This window comes from Cricetulus griseus, chromosome 8 (genome assembly GCF_003668045.3).
Source record: "Cricetulus griseus strain 17A/GY chromosome 8, alternate assembly CriGri-PICRH-1.0, whole genome shotgun sequence".
Classification (NCBI taxonomy): Eukaryota; Metazoa; Chordata; class Mammalia; order Rodentia; family Cricetidae; genus Cricetulus; species Cricetulus griseus.
The window spans coordinates 30627189-30641203 of record NC_048601.1 but is presented as its reverse complement, the minus strand read 5'-3'; the positions used below and the strand labels follow the sequence as shown (position 1 = coordinate 30641203).

At 48.2% G+C, this 14015-nt stretch overlaps 1 protein-coding gene across 1 annotated transcript in view; it reads left to right on the top strand.

Annotated features, from left to right (window-relative positions):
* The window catches only part of Slc6a11 (solute carrier family 6 member 11), a 114681-nt gene that overhangs the window by 19092 nt on the left and 81574 nt on the right, over positions 1-14015 (top strand). Inside the window, exon 5 of the mRNA XM_027429130.2 lies at positions 10824-10956. Coding sequence (XP_027284931.1) covers positions 10824-10956 — 133 coding nt within the window. The remainder of the gene's footprint in view (positions 1-10823; positions 10957-14015) is intronic.

The window sequence follows — 14015 nt, the reverse complement described above, 5'->3', positions numbered from 1 at the left end:
TTAAGGTAGTCCTAACTGTGTACACTGCTACAACATGACACAGTATCTAACCTGATTCTTTCTTTCCACCCACCTGCTCAGAGAATGATCACAAGGCTGACATCTGCCATGCACGCCACAGGGAATAGAGAGGTCAGAGGTCAAGGACCTTGTCTGCAGTACCTCTCAGGGTGAGCCTGAGCCTCTGATGCCACCTGTGTCCTCCTGTGGTTGCCCATTCTGCTCTTCTGCACTGGAAACGTTGTCAGCTTCCTGTGTATCTCAGGCACAGCGTCTGACTGGCACGTGCCTCCCATGTAGAGTCCGATAGCAGCCCGTGCCAGTAGCCCTGGGAAATTTTCATTAGATAGGGCATGTTCATGATAGGAAAGAGAGGGAGGCTGGGGAAAACTCATAGAAGGCTCTAGCATCTGTACCAAACAAACATACCTGGTGTTTGTGGCTCATCTTTCTTGGATTCTAAGAGGCTCCTTTAGGAAGTGACTTGAATCTTGTTTCAGAAAAACTACCTTGGTGTCCAGCTGGGCCAGATGTGGAGTGTGGGAGTGATCCTCCATGCTACCTGCTGGGAAGACAGGAGCTGATGAATTGGTGCTGGCTCTGCTGTGCTCTCTTGTGGCCCTCTCACTGGTGGCAGGAAACATCAGTGAATAAATGACTTTAGTGCAGGGTCAGGAGCAAAGTGGCTTAGGTGACTGTTTCATCGTGACTCCAAATTGTTTTTTTAACATAGTTATAAGAGCATACTACACTACCAAGATTTGCATGTGTTCTTTCTCTCTCTCTCTGGTCCATGATGGCTCCTCTTGGTTCATCAGCTCCCGTCACTCGCAGCAGACTTCCCATACTCACTTTCTGTTTAGCTCTCAAGGCATGAAGGAACAGGACAGAAGTGGCCTCTGGCAGACACCACTTCACTACTCATTGCCATTGCATTCGTGTCTCTTGACTACTGTCTGGCTAACACAACTGTGGCTCTCATCCAGCCTCTATGAAAAGCCCCACCCCCATGTGTGAGTGGGGCACAAGAGATTGAATATCCTTGAGCTTATAGTTCCTCTCTAGTGCAGAGTAATTATGGGCATGGCTGTGGCTTGGACAGGGCCTCTGAGCTCCTCCAGTCCTGTTGAAAGGTGGGAGAAAGATCCTGGTTTGACAAACAACCCTGAGGTTCCATGCATGAGAACAGATTATGTTGTGAAGTTGCAGTGAGACCCCAGAATTTATGTAGTCCTCTGTTTCTCCATCTTCCCTGTAGAACTCTGTCCACTCCTCCCAAGGAGGAGTAGGCTTTGGGAGCCTGTCTCTGTGTCCTTGCTGTCTCTAAAGTGCCCACTTCTAGACTCATGGTCCCCATCTCCTTTTCTCCTGCTCCTCTGGCCACACATACATCTACACACAGCAGAGCAGTCAAGGCATTAAACTGATGGTTGGGAGACAGAGTTCAAAACCAGGCTGGGCCACCCATCAGCTTTGTGATCCTGGGCAGGGGCATTAGTTAATTTCCTATTGCTGTGATAAAATACCTTGACCAAGGCAATTTATAAAAGGTAGAGTTCATCGAGGCTTATGATTCCGGAGGGTTAGAGTCCATCCGGGGTGGGAGGCATGGCAGCAAGTGGCATGATAACTAGGGCCAGAAGCAATGAGTTTACAACCTGAACCATAAGCCAGAAACAGAAAACAAACTGGGAAAGGAGTGGGTTCTTAAAACCCCAAAGCCCACTCCCAGTGATATAAATCCTTCAAAGAGGCTATCTATACTTCCTAGACTTCCCCAAATAGTGACACCAACTGGGGACCAAGTATTCAAACACATGAGCCTGTGGACAACATTCTCATTCGAACCACCACAGCAAGTTACATGTGTGTGTGGCACCTGTTCTTCCTCTGAATAACGATGGTTGTAAAACAAAGTGGCAAGCATAAATTTCTGGGTCCTGTCTATGTCATGACCAATGCTAGAATTGTAGAGGCCCCCTTATTCTTGAAGGACATGCTCTAAACCACAGAATTCCAAAACCACAGGAAATTTGAACCCTAGAGATACTATGTTTTTTTCCCTACATAACTGTGATAAAGTTTAATTGATAAATTTGGAACAGTAACTAAGGGCACTTACTAATAGTAACATCAAATATTAACACTGTGACAAAGCCACCAAATCCACATTCTTGCACTTTGTGATCCTTTATAAGTAAAATAAGAGTAGCTTCTAAGGTGGGTAGCATATAGACTGTGGATATGTTGATCAAAGGGGCAGTTCATGTCTTGGACAGGATGGTAGCAGTACTGCTAGTGAGAGATTTTGTCATGCTACTCAGAATGACATACCATTTAAGACTTAGAAATTGTTCATTTCTCAGATTTTCTGTTTAACATGTTCAGAATATGGCAAACCATAGGTAACTGAAGTCTCAAGATAGTTGGGGATAACCTCAGACAGTTGGGGACAGCCTTGGAACAGCAGAAACATGCTGGGAGGGCACTTCCTCCTGAACAACTGTTTAGTAGCTTTATTGAGGTACAATTCACATGCTATAAAAATGAGACCATATTAAGCACACAGTTCAATTGTCTTGAGTAAACTTACAGAGGGTAACATCACAACACAGGCTTAGATCATTCCCATGTCACAGATTAGTCACTGCTGTCTACTGTGTGTCTGTTTGCCTGCAAGCTGCTTCTCATCTGCTTTGTCTCTGTGGACTCGCCTTGTCTAGACAGAGTGGATAAGTGAAATTGGGTCTTTGGTAATTAGCTTCTTTCATGTAACCATTTCCAGGGTTGTTTCATGAACCTACGTCCTGATTCGGTGCATGAGGGGTGTCCTGACTAAACTTCACTGCTTAGGACCAGAAGTGTTTCAGACTTCAGATTTTTTTCCTAGTTTTTGGAATATCTACACCAAGTTTAAACACAAAATCATTTCTGTTTCACACACAGCTCATACAGATAGAGTGAAGATAACTTTATACAGTGCTCCCAGTGTGTCTGGATTTTATTGTGACCTGTTTCTATAAGGCCAGGTTTGGAGTTTTCTACTTACAATGTCAAATGCCACACAAAAGGTTTCTGATTTTGGAGCACTTCGGGGTTTGGGGTTAGAAATCCTCACTCTGAATCTCATTCCCTTTTTTAAGTAATAAAATCTATGCCATATGAACATCGTACTTTTTGTTGGTATCTGTAAGTTGATGGATGTTTGAGCAGCTTCTCCTTGGGGCTGAGGACTAAATGCTGTCAGGAACATTAATGTGTGAGTTTGGGGTTGAGCCTCTGCTTTCTACTTCTGGGCAATATGTACTCAGGTGTAGAATTGCTAGGTGGACTCTTCATTTAAATTTTAGTTCTCTCTTTTAGTGTGTGTGTGTGTGTGTGTGTGTGTGTGTGTGTGTGTGTGTGTGTGTGCGCGCGCCCATGTGTATGTATGGAGGTCAGAGAACAGCTTTCAAAAGTTAGTTCTCTCCCCAGACCACAGTTCCTTAGATTGAACTCGGTCCATCAGGCTTACATGGCAAGAACCTTTACCTGCTTTACTACCTTGCTAGCCTGAATTGTTAGTTTTTTTTTGCAAAAGTGCCATTCTGTCCCCCAGGACCACTGACCTATACTTATACTATATCTCTATGATTTATGAGGCTTTATTGCTTTTTGTGCTGTTTGTTATTTTCTGCCTTTTGCATGGCAGCCATCCTGCTGGCTGGGGATTGGGCATTACTGTGGTTTTTACTCAGCATCTCTTTGAAGGATGCCTTTAAAGGCATCTGGGGAGTGCTGGGTCAGACAGAGTGATTGGGGTGTTTATTTCAGGCCTTCTAAGAGAGTCCCTTGAGAAGTCTGGAGTGGGCAGCATTTTTCTGAATGAGGTTCCACTGTGGGCTGAGGGCTCAGAGTGTCTTGGAGAAGTCACAGGGGTTAGCAAACTACTGGCCAAGTCCCTGTTTCTGCAAATAAAGTTTTATTGGAAGAGAGCCACACTCAGTCATTTGCAGATTGCCCCTGGCAGCACCCACACTGCGTGGCAGCTCTCGTGGCTGGATCGGAGATGCATGCCTTGCAAAGCCTGGAGCATTTGCTCTCTGACCCTCCATAGAGCTGTACACACTTCTGGTGCCCAGTGATATGTCAGTACTATATGTGGATGGCCCTGCCTCGGGGATGGGGACAAGGAGGCTTGCAGGGTGACCTGTCTGAACTGGAGTGTGCGTACTAGGTAAAACTTTGTGGGCTTGGGGGAATTGAGAAGGGGGCTCCCTGAAGAGGCAACAGGAGAGTGGAGACAAGCAGGGAGCTGATGGGAGACTTGTTTAGCTGTCAGCAAGGTTCTATAGAGACAGAAGAAATTAGAGGCAGCCCCAGATACTCCACACCAAGTTCTTTCCTTGACTGTGCACTTTCCTCTGGATTCTGAGGTTTCTAACATCACCCACAAGATGCACTTCTGATCTGGCTGGCCCCAAGACAAGGCATTCACATGGAGGAAGGGTCTCACTTTCCATTCCAGTTTGGTTGCTGGGGGGGGGTTGGCTGTGGACACCATAAGACACCCCCAGGCATGGGAAGAGTGGGAGATCTGAATTCATTCCCAGAGGAGCGTGAGTAGAATCTGGGCAGTAGAATCCAGGAGGCTGTGCTGGCTCCCCAGAGGGGCCAGGAAAGCACACTTGTTTTGGTGATAGGCCTTTTTGTTGTTGTTGTTGTTGGTTGCTTCGGGAGACCAGCATGGCTATTTATAGCCTAGCCCCTCTGGGCCAGCTTTTAGGGCGGTCTCCATGTCCCTGCCAGCATTTTCCCACATGGCAGGTTAAAGAAAGGTGATCTGTTTCCAGGCTCCGTGCAGGCCATGAAAATGAGGCATCCCAGGGGAGGGTAGGAGCTGTCCCTTCCCCAGCCTTGCTTGGGCTCTAATGGAAGAAGGGACAGAAGGAGAGAAGGGGCCAGTGCTGGTCTCCAACTCTGCAGCCTCTGGTCAGAGCCACCTCGTCCTGACAGGCTGTTGTCTTCTGCCCAGAGCCAGCACAGTGGGTAGCACAGTGGTTCAGCACAGCGAACCACCTAGAGGTACAGGAGAGGTATGCTGAAGAAACCCACTGGGGATTCCAGATACTTCCTTCAGGCCCTCAGAGGCAGAAGTTTGAAGCCCAAGACACCCTTCCCTTAGTAGGTCTCTACCAGGCAGCTGGTGTCAGCCAAATAACTTGGCTCCAATCCTATAATCCCACCCTGGGCAATTCACCAGCCTGGGCCCTAGTTTCATCATTCATGTGTGCGCAGTCAGTACTTAATATCTGGGTTCTGAACCTCAGGTTTCAACCAAGTGCAGTCTGAATATACTCAGAAAAAAAGAATTACATCTTTCCCTAATGCATTGACTTTTCCTCAGTCCCTAAACATCACAGACCAGCTATTTCAAGAACACTGTGCCCCTATGAGGTGTTATCAGTACTTGATCAATGGTGTAGACCACACAACAGGCTGTACCCCATTCTGTGCAAATACTTCACCATGCTTTAGAAGGGCCTGGCGTCTACAGGGTCAAGAATCGATACTTCCGTGGACACAGAGGATGATGGAACTAACTCCCTGGCAGTAGTTGTTTGAGATGAAGTGAGATGGGTGCCCCTGCCCATAGCACTGTCACAGCCCCCTCCCCCCACCAGCCTCTTCCATTCATTTTCTCAGTCTCTTACTAGGGAAGCACACTGTATGCTCCAGGCTTGGCTTCTATTACCTCGTCTTTCTCTGTAGAGAAGTCCTTCCCATCCCTCCCCTCATGCCCATGCCTTGCCCTCCAGTGTCTGGAACTCTTCCTTCCCTCATGGCCTTTTTTTCCAACAGCTCTTACATCTGTGTTCCTTTAGCCCCCTCCCTTCTCTAACCCAGGAGCCACTTCGCTGAGATCTCTCCTAGCTCCCATTCCCCATAGGTCTCCCCTGCAGAGTAAAGCTCTCTACTCCTTGATGGTGGGCAGATCAGCCACTTGCCCCCATGTTACCCCTGCTTTGTCTTGGAGGTGCCCTTCCTCATGCTGCCCAGTCTTCCTGTCCTGTCTGTACCTCCTTGAGGGGTTTTCTCTTCTTTCTATGTCCTGGACTTGGGGTTCAGGGATTAGTTGCAGATCATCTCCCTTTCCCAACTCTCCCAGAAAGCCCAGAGCCAGGGTTTAGGTATGACCCTTTACCCTGCCTCTGTTTCCCAAGCTTTGCGTCTAGAGACCCAGTGGCCGCCAGGTTTTTCAGTTACTGAGTGTCCTACCTTGAGACATCTGAGCTGCTTAGTTTTTTGTCAACTTGACACAGTCTAGGGCTATCTGAGAAAAGGGAACCTCAGCTGAGAAAAATGACCCCATCAACTGGCCTGACGGCAATTTCTGTGGGGCATCTTCTTGATTGATGATTAATGTGGGACATTGTGAACGGTGCCACCCCTGAGCAGGTGGTCCTGGGTTGCATAAGAAGTAGGCTGAGGAAGCCATGAGGAGGAGGCCTGGAAACAGCATTGCTCCATGGCCCTTGCTTCAGTTCCTGCCTCTAGGGTCCTGCCCTATCTTCCCTCTGTGGTGGACTACAAGCTGTAAGATGAAATAAACCCTTTCCTCTCCAAGTTGCTTTTGGTCGTAGTGTTTTGTCACCAAAATAGAAAGCAGACTAGGACACCATCTTGTCTTAAAGAGTGGTGGCCATCCACTGCTTCCCCCTTGGCCTCCCTTGTCTCACTGCTGTTCCTGTGGACCTTCCCACCTCATCTGAGGGGTCCACGGCCCTCTTACTTTGGTCACCTTCTGCCTCTGCCACTTTCAAACTCTTCCATCCTCGCCCCTGACACTTCTTACGTTGATCCCAGCTGCCCCCATTTGCTAAGGCGAAGTCTGCACCGAGCACCCCACATTGTCCCATCTTTATAATCCAGTCTTAATAACAGCTGAAGCTGGGCCTCTAGAGTCATCTGTCTGACCTAACCGGGAACCACTGCCCTTTAGACTCTTCTCAGTGCAGCCACTCACACCGCAAAGCGCATGCTTGGCCTCCCCTGCACCTCTGCTTCTGCCCTGGCCACACACACGCCCCACAGAACCCTTTCTAGCCTCCAGCTTTTTCTCTGGGTTGACTTTCTGCCCCCAAGGCCTATCCCCCTTTCCCTCTCTCTCTCCCTCTCTCCTCTCTGCCTTCTTTGCTAACTTTCTTCCTACCGTTCAATAACCCCACCCATCCCCACATTCTGGTGTTAACCCAAGTGAGTGTCCTACTGTGTCTTGGGACTTCACTGTTCTCTCCATGACTGACAGTTTCCTTATGTCCCTCTCCACTGGGTCCTGAGCTCTTATGGGACCTCTAAACTTGGCACAGCATCCACCATCCCAGTGGTGTGGAGTAAGCACTTGAATATAGTGATCCTTGAGTGGCTCTGAATTGGAGCTGGACTTAATAAAGCTGGAAGGAATTCGGTGGTGATATTGGGACTCTGGGAGATCCAAGGGCTAGCATGGAGGCTTCCAGGTTCCTACCCAAGCTCCATCACTTGCTAATGCGACTTTAGCCAAGTTCCTTAACCTGGTTGTACCTCAGTTTCTCCATCCTTGAAGCAATAATAATGTGTCCCTGCCTCAAGGCTCATGGGATGCGTTAGATGCTTTCGCGCCTGGGCAGCCTTTGAAGGGAGGTATCATTAATGCCTTTTTATAGATGAGAAAGCTAAGGCCCAGAGAGGTGATATTCCCCAACCAAGGAGGAGCACCAGGCTGGAAAGAGCTGGGCTTGAGCCCAGCTGTTTGGTGTGTGCCAAGGACTGGAGACACCTGGCCCTATCTCTCCAGGCTGAGATCTCAGCCTCTAGGGGGAAGTCTCCAGAAAGATGTTAAAAGGTGCTCTCTCTGAATCTACTCCAATGCTCATAGTGCTCAGTTAGTGTGAATTGTATACACTCATCTCCCCAAGGAGCTCTGGCTAGTCCTGAGTGCTGAGTGTGTCCGCTCCGGGCACAGCGTCCAGAGGTCCGGTCCTGGGTCCTTGCCGTCCAGCCTGTTGGCAGCGAGCTCTTCCTCATTCAGCCGCCTCTTGTGCTCCAGTGCTTTATGGGGGAGGGTCATTAAGAAAGCTTTTTCCCAGGAAGAGCTGTGCCTTCCCTGAGTCTCTGCTGTGGAGTGCCCCAGCCCCCACACTCTCAAAAGCTGCCCTTGTGGATTTCAAAACAACCCCACAGCCCAGCAAACTGAGAACCCTACCCACTGAGCCCACTTTTCTCCAGAACCTTCTGGATGACAGTCATCCCTGGTTCAATGTAAAGAAAATTGTTTGAAGATGTTTTCAAATAGAGTCTGGTGGAACAAAAGAGCAGTTCATCCGCTGTGGCTTTTTTGTGTGCTGCTTCCCAATTGGGAAATGAGATTGTTCAGTTAAGTGAGAGGGTGCCAGAGGCCTCTGAGCCTTGCAGCTTCCACAATGCAGCCAGCTCCCTCCTAGCAGGCCTGCTCCCTCCTCCCTCTCTGTTTTCAGACTTCAGATCCCCAATTCATCAGACAAGTCCACCAATAAGAACACACACACACACACACACACACACACACACACACACACACACCCTTACTAGCTTGGTGACCTGTATGTTTTCATGAGCTGTCCCAAACCTAGAATAGACAACTGCAGAGCATGTCATGTCATATCCATGGATCTAAGGTCTTGTGTAAGTCATTCCTCCTTTCCAACCAATGGGCTGTCCTTTGGGTGTTTGGAGTAGCAATTTGTATGACTATAGATGAATACCTGCTGCTGGCTTCCTAATATGCAGACAAGAGAGGCATTGGGCACCCTGAAATTCCATGCACAATTTAGGGAGTGACGATACTTCTAGCGAGAATTTCCATCCCTGCAGTAACTCCTTCAAAGCAGCAAGAAAAGAATATTTCTGCTTTCCATCTTTGAGATCTTTAGAGGGGGGAGATGCTTACTATTGCAGCAAAACTCAACACATCCTGACTGCTACAGAAGCCCCAAAAACTTTCTGTAAGAAATTATAGGTAAGATAAACTTTGAAGGGTGAGTAGAACTGAGCCAGGAGAGGAAGGGAGAGGAAATTTCATCCCCAATTCCTGTCAAGAAAGTGGCAAAGTTAAAAATAACTCAAATGGCCATTGTCACTCTCTTCTCATTACTGGGGTCCTGCTTCCATGAGTCCAAGCCTTTTTCATTTGGTAAGAAATCCACATAAGACATGGCCCAGTGCTCCCAGGATTTATTGGGTCAAGATGCCTCTCAGTTTCCACACTAGACTTTCTTGAAAGTCTTTGTGAGGTGTGAGATCCTCCAATGAATTCAGGCTTAAGACTGCTCAAGCACTTGAAGCAAGAACCATGGTTGTTGTTGGGACTGGCCAGTTGACTTCTTTCTTCTTACTTAACTTGCACTCCTCTTTTGCCTAGCTTAGCCTAGTTGAACATACTGACCTATTCTCGGAACCTGAGGTAGTGCCCAGCACATATTAGGCCCCTAGGAGATATGTACCGTTTCTTCCATGCGCTGGTTTCTAGTAACCCGGTGGCTGCCCACAGTCTGATTTTGTTTGGGGGCCTGCCTGATTTCTCCAGCAGGGCCTGGGGCTGCAGGGAGCCTGCTGACCAGTGCTAATTGGTGTCATTGAGTAATTAATGCAGAATCAGGCCCGAGCTGATTCCCAGGGAGACAGACACTGAGGGTGGCTTTCATGCTTGGTGGGATGGGAGTTCCTTTCTCCGGGGACATTCTCAGAGCACTAAAGGCGACTGGCACCGTCTGGTGGGGGTGGCTTGGCAGCCAGAATGGGGTTCGTGGAGCAAGTGTAGAGGGGGTTTGTGCTGGTGCCACGGTTGGACACAATATGGAGCGTGGCAAGTTTGACTTTAAAGAAACACAACCCCAGGGTGGGCTCTGGGAGCCAGGCATGCGTCAGCTCTGAAGAATTGATGGGCCCTTGGAGAAGACCATGGTGGAGACATTTACAGTGTATCTGGTATCCTCGCTGCTCTATGACCTGGGTCCTCTTGGTATGGGCACCCCTACCCCTTAGCATGAGTCCTCCTCTCCCTTGGCATGGATTCCTCCTCTGTCTACTCCTTCCACCATTCTGTCTGTCCTCTGTGCCCCATGCCTGTCTCCCCAAATGCACCACACTCTTATCTCTAGAGGTCTAAAGGTTTCACTTATTTTAGAACAGTCACCACTCCTTCCTTCAGAGTGTAGATCCTACACTCCTTCTCCCAGGAAGCTTCCAGGGGTTCCAGCACCAGCGAAGATTGGTTGAGTTATGTTGCAGTAACAAGTGCTCCAGAGACCTGAGTGATGCAAACCACAGTCTTCACTTATTGCTCGCACTGTGTCTTGGCCTACTGGAAGCCTCACCTTGACACTTCTATAATCACAGCAAAGGGAGAAAGGGGGAGTTGGAGAGCCACAGCACCTGGCTTTAGAAGCTTCTCTCTGACTTGACACATGTTCCTTAGTCCTGTGGCCGCCCTTGAGTTCAGCAGGGCAGCAATGTGTAATCTCCTCTTGAAGACACAGACTATTTACACAGCAGTGCAGTCTTCTAGATACATCAGACTCTATAGGGTGATTCCTAAGTGCATTTTGTCATGTTTTTTGTTTTGTTTTGTTTGTTTACTTTCCTCCAGAGCATGGTTCCACAAAGCCACAGGCTGGGTCTTATCCTTTTCGGAGGCTCCTGCCCAGCCCACTGGCTCACAGTTGGTGAATGATGGAGGATGGTGGGTGGCGGTATTGGAGGACAGCCCATCCTTGTTCCTCTATTGGGACATCTTCGATCCAGTGACTCCCACCCTCTCTCCTCAGACGCCGGGTCCTGGCTATATCTGATGGTATCGAGCACATTGGGAACCTCCGTTGGGAGCTGGCATTGTGTCTCCTGGCAGCCTGGACCATCTGCTACTTCTGCATCTGGAAGGGTACCAAGTCGACTGGAAAGGTAAGAGGTTAACTGTTGAACAGCTAGCCTCACGCAGAAGCTGGTTTTTGCACAAGCTAACAAGTGACCCAGAGACCACCAAGAAGTTCATGTTGGAAACACCAGCTCTAAATTGAGAGGTAGGAAGAGCACTGGGCAGGGAGTCTACCTGGGAGGCAAGAGCTAGCTCCTTCATACAGCTGCCACACACTTCAGGGCTATTCTGCCTTGCTTAAGCTTTGGTTTTCTTCTCCGTGAAATAACAACGCCTTATCCCACCTTTCTGGGTGAGTCAAGAGTCACATAAAGTAAGGTAGGATGAGATGTATTGAAACCTGGAATATGCCAAACCACTAGGACTATACTTCTTATGCTACTGAGCATGACTCCAGTTACATACCGGGGCAGACAATGCTGGCCTCCCCACTAGCCATCCTAGATGTCTGTGTCTCATGTTCCTGCAGTGTGGAGAGGCAACAATGACTTCTGTCTTGCAGCCTTGCTGTGCCAGCTGTACCAGGTGGCCTCCAGGGTCACAGGGGAGGAGAAAAGGGAGATAGTAGCCAACTCTTAGCCGCCTGGGGGATTGTATGAGTCTCCTCCACTTGAAGGCTGCTGGTAAGAACCTGGGCCACAGCCTCTTCCAACCACAGAGGGGCTTGGAAAGCACAGGGGGCCTTGGGTCAGAACACCACATAGACTGTGCCACCACAAGATGGACAGAGGAATCCAAGTGTGACATTTGTGACCATGTCCAGCTCACTTGTGTGGTTTGCAAACAAAAGGAAGGAAGGAAGGCTGGGAAGGAACTGAAGGAGAAGTGTTAATTCATTGGCAATGTTTAGAACCCAGGTGTTCTGGTTGACCACCATCCCCCACTGCGCCCTGCTGCTCCTGCTCCTGTGGCTGAGTATCAAGACCATTAGTCTCTTGTCTGTGGCTCATTTATTTTCTTATGAGAAATAGGAAAGGAAACATACCTTGTACCTGAGCCTCCCTGACTCCGTCACTTTTCATGGGCGTGGGTGACATGGGTAGTTGCTTGTTACCTGTGCTTTAAGGTCTTGCCTGGGACAAGAGCTAGAGGCGAATCCTCCAAGGACAGAGGGATCAGTAACTCTGAGCCCTTTGGGGAAAGCTGCTCCCCTGACGCCCCTCAGGGGTGAGTGGAATGAAGAAACTGCTAGCGCCTGGGAGACAAGGTAGCCCACAGGAGGGAAGCTGGGAAAACAGGGACAGAGAAGAAGGGCACATGAGTGAAGCAGGGCGTGCTGGGAGACGGTCATGGAGTTACCTGGGAAGGCCAGCAAGGAGAACAAGGACATTTCTGGCCCTCTAGCTATGGTGATCAGCTAGCCTTTGCTTCCATGGGTTAGGGTGCCATAAAGGCAATAGGACTCCTCTGTTTTTGCTGTGCTTTAGACTGCCACCTTGCTCTCCCCTGTGTTCCTCCTTGCTGCCTTCTCTAGCTGAAGAAGAGGATAACTGGATGGTTAAGAGCCTGCCTTAGTGGCTGGAGAGCTTTGCTAAGCAGTTGAAAGTGCTTGGTGCTCTTCCAAGGGACCTGAGTTCAGCTCCAAGCACCCATGTTGAGTGGTTCACAGCCTCCTATAACTCCAGCTCCATGGAATCTGGTGCCTCTGGCATCCACACGCACCTGTGTTCACATATGCACACACACACACACACACACACACACACACACACACACACACACACACACACGCATGCTTGCGTACATGTGCACACTTTTAAAAATACATCTTGAAGACAACAACAACAACAACAACAAAAAAACTGGACTCAATCACCATGAATCAATCACCCGGAATCAGTATTCAATCACCATGTCTGCATACTAGGTGTCCGGGTTAACATCTCGGAGCCCCAGGTTCCCTTCCACAGAAGGAGATACATGAGCTGGCTGCATGATGAAACCAAAGGGTGTGCAGTTGCATGAGAGGAATGAACAATGTGAGGCGCTCACAGGAGGTGCTGAGTGAATGGGCCTTTCAATAATCTTGTATAAAGACGAACTATCATTTAAGGAGTGGTTTCTAAGCTGGGAGTGGTGGTGCACACCTGCACCCCAGTGCTTTCGAGACTGGGCGGGAGGATGGAGTTCAAATCTGTCTGGGCTGCACAGCAAGACCCTATTTAAAAGAAGAGGAGAAGGAAGAACAGGAAATGAGAGAAAGCAAAAAGCAGCAAAACATTAAAAATGGTTTCTGAGTCCTGCTGTAGACTAGCATAATTCAGTAGGTTTCATGTTTCTTTTACATTTTTACTTGCCTATGTGTTGGGTGTATGCATTTGGGGATGGGGCATCAGAGGACAACTTCCTGGAGTCGGTTCTCTTTCAACCATGAGGGTCTGAGGGATCAAACTTACATTGTCAGGCTTGGCAGTAAATACTTGCCCTGCTGAGCCATATTACCAGCCCTCAATAGGTTTCTAAAAGTGAGGAAATGAACCCTGCACCCTTGCCAGTAGGTCAGTGGAAATGCCTCAGGAAACCCAGGGGAAGGGCCATGTTAAGATAGTACAGCCACAGATAATAGCACAGTTCGGTTACTCTTGTGGTACCTGGCACCATTTTTTTAAAATTAGCTTTTGTTTTCTACTTTTTTTAAAAAATGGAGTGTGCTTGATGTCTCTACAATTTTGTTCAAATGACTGCAGAACCTGGAAAAGATGTTGCTGTTATTGATGCATAATATGCTGCCATTATTGGTCCATATATATATATATATATATATATATATTATATATATATATATATATATATATATATAATTTGAATATTTGGAAACTTTAGATGTGCTTTCAACTTTGGAAAAAAGTATCCCAGTTTACTGTGTTGAGTTAAAACAGCCATCTTGTTCTAGAAATGTTGAACTTAATTTTTTTCCATTTGTACAGGGGTAACACACTGTATTAAATATGTAAGGTCTTTAAAAAAAAAGAAGGGATTTTGAGAGCCCATCCTATGTGAAGGGATGCTCTCTTGGCCTGGACACATGGGGAAAGGCCTAGGCCTGGCCCAGGATGATGTGGTAGACTTTGGGGAGCCCCTTTTG